At 37.7% G+C, this 14,985-nt stretch overlaps 2 protein-coding genes across 2 annotated transcripts in view; one reads left to right on the top strand and one right to left on the bottom strand.

Annotated features, from left to right (window-relative positions):
• Window positions 1-735: 735 nt before the first annotated feature.
• Window positions 736-3,723, bottom strand: SEC61G (SEC61 translocon subunit gamma; the record flags this gene model as incomplete). The annotated part of the gene is made up of 3 exons (XM_081244641.1): window positions 3,629-3,723; window positions 2,145-2,243; window positions 736-842 (listed from the first exon to the last, which is right to left on the bottom strand). The coding sequence occupies exons 2-3, from the start codon at window positions 2,236-2,238 to the stop codon at window positions 736-738; spliced, it is 201 nt and encodes a 66-aa protein (XP_081100767.1). The 5' UTR covers window positions 2,239-2,243; window positions 3,629-3,723.
• LOC308622290 (uncharacterized protein) overlaps window positions 3,670-14,985 on the top strand; it is a gene marked incomplete at both ends in the record, with an annotated part of 132,232 nt that continues 120,916 nt past the window's right edge. Inside the window, one exon of the mRNA XM_081243655.1 lies at window positions 3,670-4,065. Coding sequence (XP_081099781.1) covers window positions 3,670-4,065 — 396 coding nt within the window. The remainder of the gene's footprint in view (window positions 4,066-14,985) is intronic.

Genomic DNA, 14,985 nt, shown 5'->3' with positions numbered 1-14,985 from the left:
CTTGTAATGAATCTAAAAAGCAAAAGCACTGAGAATAGAATAAAGTAATCCCAGTGCTCCTCTGTCTTTTCTCCTCCTCTCTAATATACCTAAAAGTATATTAGTATCAATGGCTCATTACAATAACCACAACTTCCATTTAGGTTCTTACCCAAATTGTTTTTTAGGGTTTTACATGACCTAAGTCATTAATCTTTCCATAGCCCTAGTTAAGAATTATTATCCTTACTGAATAAACTGGGCACAGAGGAGCTAAGCAAGTTGTCCAAGGTCATGACAACTATTAAGTAACAAGAAAGAGAACCTAAACCTAAGCAACCTGGTCCAGAGTTCGAACTCTATCGCTGTAGTGATTTTCAGATGGGGAGCATTTTCTCTGCACCTTAAAAATCTTGTGGACAAGTTAATATATTGCAGAAAGAGGACTTGGATTTGAATATTGGTCCTGTCACTGAATACCTGTTTTGTCTCATACTGAGTGCCTTTAACTCACTTGCTTGATCCTTTAAAATTTTACTTATTAAAAAATTAGTGCCTATCTCACTGAGTAGCTATAAAAATTATATAAGATTTAAAGTCACTTTGAATTATCTGGTACTCAGTAAACAGTAGTAGACTGTACCAACATTAAAAAGTCAAGAAACAGATCTGTGTATTAACGAAATAGCAGGCTGTTAACTCAAATGGTTTGCATTTTCATTCTATCCTAGATATTGTCTATTTCATAAAGTTTACTTACACAATGATGTTATTAATAGGAATATGGATCAATTTCACAAAAAAGCCAATGAATCCCATTATAGCAAATCCTATTGCAGTTGCCATGGCAATCTTCTGGAATTCTGGATTTAAAAACACAAAATTTACATTATTTTTTGCATTGTCACTGCAAGTATAGGGGAAAAAAAATTAGCACTGACATAAACTTACTGATGTACATTTCTCCTGAAAATAAGTACATAATTTTAAATAAAACACGACAGTATTAATAGTAAATAAGGTATTTGACAGATTTTTTAACTTTCATATTTTATTAATATTTAATGATATATAAAAATAAACTGCATGTTCAGGCTAGTGATTCCATCAACAAACAGTGACATATTTATCCTCCTAGCAAATGACCAGAATACCAAAAAGAAATGAAACATGGACAGAATACACAGTATCTGTCTTAAAAACTTTGTAACATTGCTAGAAGTATTAATTATAAAAGCACAGAACATAACTTTTTATAAACAATAGGTCAACTGTCTTTGATATTATAATGAAGCCAAAAATAAGGCTTGAAAAACCGAAACGGGTTGAGCACAATTTTATGTAAAGGTCCCAGACCCTGGTGATATTTCCATTTAATGTTATTTCCTCAGGGAAGCTCTCCCTGACCTCCTGACTTGGTTAGTCCTCCTATTACATGCTGTCAAACATTCCTCTATTTACCTTCCATAATACTTACCATAGCAGTAATTAAAAATTGTAATTGTCATTATTTATGACTATCTTCTCTCAAAGAATCTAAGGTCCATAAAAGCAAGGACTGCTCCCTATTGTATATTTTTACATATTATGCTATATATGTAATATAATGCATCATATTATAGTCTCTATTATATTCCCAGCTCCCAACTCAGGCAGCAGTCAATAAATGAATAGAAGCAGACAAATTGTGGTACACCTTTTAACACACGAATTGTGATAAATAAGAAATTAAACTTCCTAGGTTGGCACCAACTATGCTGTTGATTTCACATTAAGGCCTTTTTTGCTTGGGGGAGGCTTGGGGAGGGAGTGGCACTGCAGGAAAAGCTCCAAAAGATTTTCCAGAGTAGAAATGTGAAAGATACTAAAAACTCTAAAGTCATTAAATACGACTAAGACAAAAGCAACATGGAAAATAAGGCTGTAACAAATAACCTTATACAATGGGAAAATACATATAAGAGAAAAATTTATAAGGTGTGTAAAAACTATACAAAATTTAGGAAAAAATGACAATGTTAAAAAGCAATAAAGCAAAGTAAATCAATAAAAATGTTGATGAAAGAATTGCAACAATTATTAAACAGGAAAACATTAATGAAATAAAGGGCTTAGAGAATGCAAAGATTTAATTTTTTTCCTCTCATTCCAAAGCTATTTATTACCTTTTCTATCCGGTTTGGTGCATCTTTTAACCAGCCGAATTGAGTCCTTCACAAACTGCCGACTTGGCTCAACGAACTGCATTACCTGATCCATGATGCCTGTTTAAAAAACAAAAAAGGAAAAAAGATACTCACTGATGTTATTTAATATAGAGCAAGGACTTGTTGACTTATATCAAAATGTAAATGAGACCAGCCTGATATGGGTGGGTTGATATCATCTCACAAAAAAAAAAAAAAAAAAACAGACTCCAAGAGTAAACTGACATTATTTTTTGCAATCTCCAGCCAATCATCAAAACAAAGGCAATAAGAAAACCGCAGGTTTTGCCCGTGTTCTTATCACTGACAAAGGACGCAAGCTCTTAATATAAAAGGGCTCTCACTACGAAAAGGCTAATAAGCACTTGACAACAGATCCGCTCCTCACCCACCCTGCAGACCTCCCGTTGCTCCTGCTGAGGAATCAACAGGGTTGGGACCCAAAAAATACTTGCTTTATTTATTTTAAACTCCCCAGACCCCAGTGTCTCGTGCAGTGAATGCCAACTGTGATGCTTCAAGGGCCTAGAGCAGAGGTAAATGTGGACTTCCATCTGACTGTTCCAAACCATGGCCACACAACATTTTAAAAAAAGAGTTTCTCTGCATGGGGCAGATCATCTGTACAATTTTCAAAACCACAAAAACTGGCTAAACCAAGACCCAGACTCTCAGAGGCTGTCGGCTGAAGTCTGAATCTTTAGGTCTGGACACACCTTTTAAGGAAAAGGGCTTTTGTTGAGTTTAGCGCCACCCGCAAGAGTTGGTGGTTCAAATCCCTTTCTATGAAATGCAGCCTCTCTAAGCCCCGGGTTCCTCATCCAGGAACACTGAAAGGACATCCGGAATTCTATAAACGTCCCGGGCCAGGTGTGCTGGGCCCCTGCAACACACAGGAAGTAACGCCTGTTTCCTTAGTCTTGCACTTAACTCTGTTCTGCAAATCCACTGAGCCTAAACTTTACAGATGTCGTGATAAATGCGAAGGGTCCTTTCAGGGAAAAAAAAAAAAAAAAAAAAAACGTGCAACACCCGGAACACTGCACTGAACGTCAGGGGAGGGGATCCAATAACCCACTATGGCCTCCTGATCCAGACTCTAGATCAACCCTTTCACCCTCACAGCACAAGAAGGAGCTCCCCGAGACACGCTCCACACACACGGCCCCAAAGCCAACCCCGAAGGGACCCTCCTTGACCACAGCACCGAGACGGCGGAAGCGTTCCCAGCAAGGTGGCCGAGCCCGCGCGGCCGCAAAGCCGGCCCCGAAGGACCGAGGCCCTGGAAGCCCTTCTCCCTCGGGCACGCGGGCCGCGGCCCCGGGTCCGCTTCCCCCGACGCCGTGCGGGCAGGCGGCGGACGGCCGGAGGGCTCGTCCACGTCTGCCGCCTCCGCGAGTGACCAAATGGTAGCCCGGAGCCACCGCCAGACGTAGCCTCACCTGTGCACCGTCCGCTCGCCAAGGCCAAGACACGTAGCACAATGGCCGACACACAGGCGCCGACCGGAACCGGAAACCGAGCCCGCCTACTACCCGCCCACCTCTCCGTTCATTGGTCCTTCGGGAAGACGTCGGCGCGCAGGCGGAGTCCGACGTGCGTCTCGGCCCAGCTTCCGGAACGGGCTCGCGGATTGCGAGTCTACGGCGCCGGCCACGGCTTGGGCAGCTCTGTGGAGAGCGTGGGGTGTGGCGTGGGCCCCTGCGCGGCGTGGGCGGGGCTGCGCGGCGTGGGCCCCTCCGCGGCGTGGGCGGGGCGTGCTCCCCGCCGCGCTCCTCACCCGAGCTCCCTGGCTGGGTCGACTCTGCCGGACCTGTCCGGACGACAGGCTCTGATAGGCTTCGTCTTGGGCGGTTACCTCTTGACTGCCCGTCCCTTTGTACGTATTTAATTGTAGTCGTCAACAATGAACCTTATAAGCAACATAGTGTTTTGTGACCGACTTCCCTCGAAACGGTCTCCCACCCGCAAAACCTGGCCTTCCTCTGTGTCCATCTTTGGAATTCCCCAGGAATTGAGGCCATGATCTGGGTTTGCCGTGGGGACATGGTACAGTGTATACGTGTTATCCGACTATGGGTTTTGCTGAGACTATTATGAACGCAGACATTTGGTGCTAAATGGTGAGCTTCTCAAGCTGTGATGTTATGTTTTTGGAATGAATCAGTCTGTCCTCGATTATTTATCAAGCACCTAAGGTGTGTAACGCTTTACTAGGTGCTATGAATGAGCCAGATATGTCATACCCTCTTATTACGGTCTAGTAAGGGAATTTACAGGGTAGGGAAGGGAACAGACAAGAAAACAAAATATACGTTAGTAAAAATACTATATGGCAAATAGAAAGTGTGTTGTGAAGAGAGGAAAAAAATAAAGGGCGGTGGGATAAAGATAGCATTCCTTTGGATGATCACTGAAGGACTCTAAGGCCATGTCACCTGAGCTAAAGGCCTAGGGGTGAAGAATTATTTAAACACCCCAATCTGTCCAGAATTTTTAAATTCTTAAAACTAAGGCCAAGTACCCATGTGAACTTTACAATATGTATGGACCACCTGCAGTACAGTGTATGAAAACTGTTAAAAACATAAATTCCTGACCTCTAACGCACTGAATCAGAATATTTAGTCATTTAGGGATTAGAAACCTACATTGTTTTAAAACTTAGCAGGAGCTTTTAGGTACTGAAGATCACAGCACTGAGAGTTCTAACCTCTCTCTGAGCTCTGCTCTATCAGCTGCTCCTGAGTTACATTTATTCCTCTGGTACCCTTGTCATGCTCCATTGTTAGGCAGAGAGAAGAAGTATGTTTTACAGACCCCTGGGCTTTGGAAAAGTTTTTACTCTGCTTCATTCCCAACACATCCTGTAGTCAAATATTCTGTGCAATAAGTATTAACAGGCTCTGGTATTTTGCCTTGACATGGGACAAAAACCCATAATCATATCATCACATATTTGGAAAACCTAGGTTCTTACCTAGAAAATAAGTGATGCCCATCACCCTGACAATATATATATTACAGCAGACTGCTGAGCTTTGTGGACGCCACGTTGAACCATTATGTCCTTGATATTTAGGTGAGACTATATGTGTATATCCACACTTGAGTAATTATAGAGTTTCTCCTTGAATTCTGAACTTATGGACATAGATATGGAAATGCCAAATGTCATACAAGCACAGTACAGCCTTTTACCATGGAAGGGGTGCATGGAACTATACTATTGCAACATTCTTATATTTCTCATGAAGTGGTGTAGTATTAAGACTATGTTAAGAATGCAACCACTAAAGAAAAAAATTAAAAGCTGCAAAGCTAGGGCTTCCCTGGTGGCGCAGTGGTTGAGAGTCCGCCTGCCGATGCAGGGCACACGGGTTCGTGCCCCGGTTCGGGAAGATCCCACATGCTGTGGAGCGGCTGGGCCCGTGAGCCATGGCCGCTGAGCCTGCGCGTCCGGAGCCTGTGCTCCACAAGGGGAGAGGCCACAACAGTGAGAGGCCCACATACAGCCAAAAAAAAAAAGCTATAAAAAAAAAAAGCTGCAAAGCTATATAGCTGAAAAAACAATCACGTATTAGAATGGCATTCAGAGAAATACGCAATTAACCCAAAACCCGAAAGGAGGAAGGGAGAAAAAAAAACACAAAAAACTAAACAAATAAAACAGGAAAACTAAATATAACCACATCTGTAATTTCATTACATCCAAATGTAATTTTTATGTTTAAAAACTCCCCTTAAAAAGCAGATGTCAAAGTGATTGGAAAAAAAACAAAGATTTAGCTATATGCTGATTGTATAAATACACTTTAAATATAAAGACATATAGGTTGCAAGAAAATAGATGGAAATGCAAACAATAAGGACGTCAGAATTTGGTACTGGGGTTTGTTGATATCAGATGATATTAGATAGTGTAGACTTTAACATAGGAATTACTGGAGATAAAAAGGGAGCATTTTCATAACGATAAAAGGTATATCAATCATAATACCTTCATCAGGAAGGTATATCAATCATAAATTTGTGTGCACCTAGTAACTGAGGTTCAAAATACAGGAAACAAAAATTAACAAAAAGACCACTGTACACACAAGTAGGGGATTTTAAGTCTTCGTTCCGCAACTTACAGCATCAGACAAAAAAGTAAATCAACAAAGAAATAGAAGATCTGAACAACATTGTCAACTACGCTGACCTGATTAGTCTACAAGTGGGGCACTACCCCCCAAAACTGCAAATACACATCGTTTTCAAGTGCACATGGTAACTTTACCAAGATAGAACATATACTGGGTCATAAAACAAGTCATATAAAAAAAGGTTCAGGGCTTCCCTGGTGGTGCAGTGGTTGAGAGTCCGCCTGCCAATGCAGGGGACATGGGTTCATGCCCCGGTCCGGGAAGATCCCACGTGCCGCAGAGTGGTTAGGCCCGTGAGCCATGGCCACTGAGCCTGCGCGTCCGGAGCCTGTGCTCCACAAGGGGAGAGGCCACAACAGTGAGAGGCCCGTGTACCGCAAAAAAAAAAAAAAAGTTCAAATCATACATTGTTTTTTCTGACCATTGTGGAATTAAATTAGAAATCTATAACAACCAGGTACTTAGAAAAATCTCCAGGTATTTGGAAATTAAATAACATGCTTCTAAATAAATAATCCAAAGGGTTAAAGAAGAAATCAAGAAGGAAATTGGAAAATTATTTGAACCGAATGATAATGAGAATGTAGTATATCAAACTGCAGTATATCACTACACACCCTGAGAATGCTTAAAAAGGTTGACAACATCAAATCTGGGTATAAATATTAGATCAATCAGAACTGTTATCATTGTCAACAGGAGTGTAAAATGGTACCCAGCAGTTTTATAAAACTAGGTGTATACCACTCTATAATCCCTCAATTTCAATTTTAGGTATTTACTGAAGAGATATGAAAATATATTCACCAAAAGACTTGAACAAAAATATAGCCAAAAAACTAAAAGTGAGTCGGGTCCATCAACAAATAATGGATGAACAAAAAGATGTATTTGCACAATGAAATACTGTTCCACAATTAAGGGGAAAATATATATATATATATATTTATGTAACACCATTGATTAATATCAGAAACATTGTGGTGAGTGAAAGAAGTCTATACAAAAGACTGCATACTGTAAATAATATTTGTAAGAAGTTCCAGACAAGGCAAAATTAATGTATGTTGAAAACAGTGTTTGGGCATAGGGATTAAGAAGGAGGATGAGAGAAACTCAGGCATGAAAATAATGTAACTTGACAAGGATTAGGGTTACACAGGAGTCTTAGTTCAGACTGCTGTAATAAAATACCATCAACTGGATGGCTTAAACAGTAAACACTTACTTCTCACAGTTCTGGAAGATAGAACTTCCAGATCAGGGTGCCAGCGTGGTTGGGTTCTTAGTAAAGAGTGTGGTCCCAGTTTACAGATGGCTGTCTTCATGGCATCTGCACATGGATGCTAATCCCACCATGGGGGCTCCACCCTCATCACCTGGTTACTTCCCAAAGTCCCCACCTCCAAGCACCATCACATTAGCACTTCAGCAAATGAATGTGGGGCGTACAGACATTCAGTCATGGCAGCAGGTGTGTGCATTTCTCACACCTCATCAAATGGTACTCTTAAGGTCTGTATTCTACTTCATGTAAAGGTTACCTCAAAAAATAAAACACCGTACACAAACACTGAACTCTCGCTCTAGTTAAATGATATAACCACTGACAGGAGTGAGGTGTACAGGTACAAGTATACAGTCATTGAAAGATTCTTAGGTGTAGTTGTATGGGTATTCTCTGAACAATTCAACTTTTACGTATGTTTGAATGTTTTCATAATGTGGAAAAGATCTATACGCACATCACTAAATCAAGTTTTTAAAATTTTGTTTTGACATAAATCATGTTGACTATAAATTGAAAGTATACATAGTAGAAATTTTAAATTGCCCCTCAATTTTAAAATATCAGTGAAATATTGATAGTGTTATTTGAGATAAGCTGAATTAATGCTCCGTTTAGATTCCTGAATCTCTGCTTGAAGTAATAAAGTTTAAAAACCCTTGTATAGATATAGTATTTTTTTAAAAAACACCAAGCTTAAATAATACACCCTCCAAGTAGGTTAAGTAATATTTTACCCAGAGTTCTAGTCTTTTGTTCCTTAAAGTAGAAAAATATAATCTTTAATTGAAAATGGGATATATGATATTTTTTTACATTTATTTTACTAACAAGCAAGATCTCTGTGCTTCTCTGAAAGAGAGTTAAAAATTGTACCTCTATAGGGCTTCCCTGGTGGCGCAGTGGTTGAGAGTCCGCCTGCCGATGCAGGGGACACGGGTTCGTGCCCCAGTCCGGGAGGATCCCACATGCCGCAGAACGGCTGGGCCCGTGAGCCATGGCCGCTGAGCCTGCGCGTCCGGAGCCTGTGCTCCACAACGGGAGAGGCCACAACAGTGAGAGGCCCGCGTACCGCAAAAAAAAAAAAATTGTACCTCTATATCTTCTTTCTATAGGTTTTCAAAATGGGTACAGGTGTACCTCGGAGATATTGTGGGTTCAACTCCAGACCAGTGCTTTAAAGCAAATATCACAATAAAACAAGTCACATGAATTTTTTGGTTTCCCAGTGCATATAAAAGTTATGTTCATACTATAGTATAGTCTGTTGTGTGCAGTAACATTATGCCTAAAAAATGTACATTACTTTAAAAATATTTTATTGCTAAAAAGTGCTAATCATCATCTGAGCTTTCAGTGAGTGGTCATCTTTGTGCTGGTGGAGGGTCTTGCCTGGATGTTGGTGGCTACTGACTGATCAGGGTGGTGGATGCTGAAAGCTGGGGTGGCCGTGGGCATTTCTCCGTAAAGACAGCAATTAAGTTTGGCACATCAATTGACTCTTCCTTTCACTTGAACACTTAGAGGCTGTTAATTAGCCCAATTTCAATATTGTTGTGTCTCAGGGAATAGAGAGGCCTGAGGAGAGGGAGAGAGATGGAGGAACAGCTGGTCAGTGGAGCAGTCAGGACACACACAACATTTATAAAGTTCTCTGTCTTACATGAGTGTGGTTTGTGGTGCCCCAAAACAATTACAATAGTAACATCAAAGATCACTGGTCACAGATCCTCATAACAAATATAAAAATAATGAAAAAGTTTGAAATATGAGAATTACCAAACTGTGTTACAGAGACAGGAAGTGAGCAAATGCTGTTGGAAAAATGGTGCCAGTAGACTTGCCCAACACATGGGTGCCACAAATCTTCAATTTGTAGAAGTGCGGTATCTGCGAAGCACAGTAAAGTGAAGTGCAATAAAATGAGGTATGTCTGCTTTAAAACATGTAATTCTCTAATAATTATATTCTCGTTGCAGTAATTGAGCTAGTTCTATATTGGGTTACAAAATAGTAAGGATCATACCACAAAATAGTAAATATGTACCACATTAGGTTACATTATAGTAAATATCACAACATCTATGTATTTATATATTTCTAAGGGAAAGCCTTTAAAGATATAGATTTGATAATGTTTGCTACTTTAGGTTTGATACTGTTTAAATTTTTTTCCATTGACAATTTTTACTAGTTTAAATTTTAAAAAAATTTTTAAGTCCTGTTTTTTAAGGTAATAAGATATTTGATAATACAAGAGATAGTAAAACTCCACAGATGACTTAGTTTTCTAAAAAAATTGCAAGAGAAAAAGAATCTATGAGTCAAATATATCTAAACAGCATATTAACTTATGACAGCTTATATTTATCTTGATTCAATAAACAAGCTGCTATTTTATACATACACTAATTATAATATTAAAAATTATTGTTAACAATTTAGGAATGATACTGTTATTGTCCTAAGCTTTAAGGTATGTGAAACAAGACTTGCTAACTGGGGAGTGGAGAGGATAGTCCACCAATTTAGTTGTTTCATAAAGTAGATTCTGCATAATAATTAAGTCTGTGGTTGTACAGTTTTTGGTTGATGTAGCATTTTAATCCCTCATGTAGAGGCAGACGGGAAAGGTTAAGACAGTGATTGCTACCTAACCCCCTAAGTTATGTGGTACCGCTTCAGAGGGTAGAACCTGTGTAAACATGATGTCAAAATCTAACACTATAGTATGTATTTAGTGCAAATTCCATCCATATTTGGACATATAGCTGTTATCTTAATTTTTTTGGTTGTTGAGTACATCTTTCTTAAGCATTTGTGATTATATTTTTGAAATAACATTTTTATCAAAAATAATACATGCTAATTATTTTTAAAATTCAGACAATACAGACAAGTACAAAAAAAATGTTAAAAATCAACCACTATCCTTTATCCAGTAAAATGCTTCGTTAACAGATGAACCCCACTCCAGTTCTCTCTCTGCAAACATACAGGTAGAAAGATATCTAGGTAAGTAACTAGAAAAAGTATACAGATATATAATAAAAATATGATCATATTAAAATTATATTTAAAATATTAAGTTTACTTTATCTGAGTTTAACAGAAGAAAAATGAACTGAAATGAAAATGAAATAATTTCCAAATTTCTGAATGTAAGATGATAAACATTTCTTTACCACATGCTATATTGCTCCTTAATTATAACTCTTAGATTAAGAGAAAACATTAGGTTGGAGTTATTATAAGGTATATATTCTTGAAATGTTTTAATTTTAGTAAAATTGGTGCTGTGCTATGATGAGAAATTTAACACACTTCCTCCCTCCTTATTCCTCTCCCCTCCAACTTCTGTTAGTGTACTGGAATAGTCCCTACATAAGGAATTAATCTCTTGGTGAAGCCCACTTTAACTCTTTTAAAACAATAAAGTAAAAATTATAAGAAAAGTAAAAATTGTAAGACCCTCACACTCCTATTAACCATCATACTAGATGTCCTTACTCATGACATAGAAAAGGGGAGGGGGGGAAGGCATATAGATGGAGAATAAAAAAAAAACTTGTCTTTTTTCACAGATGACATGATAGTCTATATAGAAAATCCCAAAAACTCAACAAAAAAATCTCCTGGAACTAATAAACAATTACAGCTAGATTACAGGATTACAGGATACCAAGTTAATATACAAAAGTCAATTGCTTTCAAATTGGAATTTGAAATAAAAAATACATCATTTTTATTAGCACCAAAAAAAAAGAGAGAGAGATAGGCAGGAAGGAGGCAGGCAGACATAGGTATAAATTTAACAAAATATGTGCAAGATCTATACTAAGAAAACAACAAAATTGTTGAAAGAAATACAAATGTAAATAAATGGAGAGATATTCCATGTTCACAGATTGGACAACTCAATATTTTAAAGATGTCAGTATTTCCCAACTCGGTATTCAACACAATTCCTATCAAAATCCCAGCAAATTATTTTCGGTATCAACAAACTGGTCCTAAAGTTTATAGAAAGACAAAAGAGTAGCCAACACAATATTGAAGAAGAATAAAGCTGGAGAACTGTCACTACTAGGCTTCAAGACTTACTGTATATCTGTAGTAATCAAGACAATATGGTATTGGTGAAAGAAGAGATAAATAGATCAATTGAAAAGTAGAAAATCCAGAAATAGACCCACACAAATAAGACAACTGATCTTTGACAAATGAGCAAAGGCAATTCAAAAGAGCATAATCTTTTCAGCAAAAGGTACTGGAATAACTGGATATCCAGTCACAGAACTTAGACCTTTTACAAAATTTAACTCAAAATGGATCATAGACCTAAATGTAAAATGCAGAACTCTAAAATGTCTAGAAGTTAACATAAGAGAAACAGAGGTGACCTTAGGTTTGGTGATGTATTTAGATACAACACCAAAGGCATGATCCATGAACGAAAAAAATAAGTGTGACTTCATCAAGATCAAAAACTTCTGCTCTACATAAAGACACTGTTGAGAGAATGAAAAGACAAGTCACTGACTGGGAGAAAATATGTGCAAAACGCATGTCTGATAAAAGACTTGTATTCAGAATACACAAAGAACTCTTGAAAGTCAGCAACTAAAAAAATTCAAAAAGAGGCAAAAGATCTGCACAAGATACCTCACCAAAAAAGATATACAGATGGCAAATATGAAAAAATGCTCAATATCACATCACCAGGGAATTGCAAATTAAAACAATGAGATGTGCCTATTAGAATCGCTAAAATCCAAAATACTGTCAACAGCAAGTGCTAATGAGGATGTGGAGCCACGGGAGCTCTCATGCATTGCTGGCCAGTATGCAAAATGGTGCAATCACTTTGGAAGACACTTTGGCATTTTTTACAAAGCTAAACATAATCTGACTATACTATCCAGCAGTCATGCTCCCTGGTGTTTAACCCAAATGAGTTGAAAACATACACAGGGATTTTTATAACAGCTTTATTTATCATTGTGAGATGTGGAGGCAACCAAGGTGCCTTTCAGTAGATGAATGGATAAACAATCTGTGATACATCATAGAATAGAATGTTATCCAGTGTTTAAAAAATAAAAGAGCTATCAATCCGTGAAAAGACGTGAAGGAACTTTAAATGCGTATTCCTTGGTGAAAAAAGACAATCTGAAAAGGCTACACACTGAATGCTTCCAGCTATGACATTCTGGAAAAGGCAAGACTGTAAAGACAGGAAAAAGTTAGTGGTTACCTGGAGTATGGGGACAGGGAAGAAGGAATGTCTAGGTGTAGCATGGGATTTTGAGTGCCTAGAAACTATTGTGAATGAACCACAATGGTGGCTACATGATGGTATGCATTCGTCAAGACTCATAGAACTGTACAACACAAAGAGTGATAACTAGTGTAAATGATGGACTTTGGTTAATAATGTATTCATCAATAGTAACAGATGTACAAGTTGTGAATAATAGGGGAAACTGTGCAGAGGGTGTGGGAGGGGGAGGGTGTAGTCGTTTTCTGTACTTTATATTCAATGTTTTCTGTAAACCTTAAACAGTAAAGTGAGTGAAAATAAAAAAATGGGAAATGGGAAGAAACTAGTTATTCTGCTGTTTTCTTTATGCTTTATCAAAACCACTGTTAAACAACACTGAGTGTCCTGTGCTCTTTCCCTCTACTACCAGTCAGTCTTTTTTTCCCCCAAGATGATAAGAAGTCCAGCACCTCTCCCAAGACAAAGTGGATGAGATGACTTTGATCCCAAACCTAGCTATAACCAGTTGACTTATTTCAAGAAGGCAAGGGGTTCTGACCTTTTCATTGCATTCCTTGGGGCTTAAATAATGGAGCATGATGACATTCAACTGCACTTTCTTTACATCGAGCCATGGTGAGTGTTAGGGGCTGAATTGTGTCTCCCCAAAACTTACATGTAGAAGTCTTAAGCCCCAGGACTTAGAATGTGATTGTATTTGGGGATGGGGCCTTTAAAGAGGTAATTAAGTTAAAATGAGGTAATTATTGTGGGCCCTATTCCAGTGTGCCTGATGTTCTTACAAGAAAAGGAAATTTGGACACAGGTGCAAAGGGAAGGTGGTATGAAGATACAGTAAGAAGACAGCCATCTGAAGTTAAAGAGAGCAGTCTCACAAGAACCCTTCCCTGCTGACATCTTGATCTCAGAATTCCGGCCTCCAGAAGTGTGAGAAAATAAATTTCTGTTTAAGCCATCCAGTCTGTGGTGCTTTGTTATGGCAGCTCTAGCAAATTGGGGCAAGTTTTTATTGCCTTTTTTTTCTTCCTGTTTTCTAAAAGAAATAAAAGTTCAAGCAAGTATAATTTTTGGACACAGTAACATCGCAAGAATATAAAAATCATGAAATGTTGTTTTCCATTGTTGCACTGTAGAATTAACCTTTTAGGAAGATGTTTATAGAGCTTTGTGAAAATTTATGTTGAGAAAGATTGCAGATTTTAAACTATGTTTTCAAAATTATTTCTTGATCAGTTAAATTTCCTTGTCAAGTAGTTTTATTTTTTTAAAGGTTCTTATAGACAGTACATTTGCTGAGTTCACACATGTTTGAATATATCTATCTTTATATTTTAGTGACATGGGTGGGTATAAAATTGTCACTTCATTATTTTTAAAAATTTGGCTGAAATTAATTACTCCATTATATCTTAGCACTAAGTGTTACTAAGGAGAAATTTGACACTAGCTTGAAATAGTCCCATCTTACTTTGTCCCCTCTGTGCGATTAAAGAATTATTTCTCTATTCCTGAAATTCAATGGCAAACAACTCTCAATAAAAACTGATATTCTGTATAATTTTTTACATAGACTATTTGATTCTAAAGGGAAATTTTGTAGTAAGTTTTCTGCTTGATCTGCTGGGGTATCTGTTTAAGGAAATGACCTTTTGTTAGCTTTTCTTCTTTATATATTATATTTTCTTAATTGTTTTACCTTGCTTGTTCCTCTGTTCACTGTGATTAGCTCAAGCCTTTTTGTACTTTATTATTTCAGTTTTTAACTCTCTATTCTGTTTCTTGCTGTTTCTAATTCATTCCCTAATATTACTTTGCTCTCAATTTTTTTCTTTAGTAGTACAGTTTTGTCTTTTTTATTCTGTTTTTAAAATTTTACTGACGAGTAATCATTTTCTGGAGTTCATGTCCTTATTAAGGTTCTTTTGTCACAAAAAGTTGTAGAGAGTTTCCTTCTGTTTCTTTGAGATTTCTACTCTGTCTTCTTATGCTATCTTCATGTCTCCTTGTATTTACCTTTCAGTAGTATGCTTGTATAATTTAAATTTAAACAATCCTTTAAAAATATTTATTATAAAAAAT

The sequence above is a fragment of the Mesoplodon bidens genome, assembly GCF_964165515.1.
Source record: "Mesoplodon bidens genome assembly, chromosome: 9".
In the NCBI taxonomy this organism is placed as follows: Eukaryota; Metazoa; Chordata; class Mammalia; order Artiodactyla; family Ziphiidae; genus Mesoplodon; species Mesoplodon bidens.
This window is presented reverse-complemented; position numbering and strand designations above follow the sequence as displayed.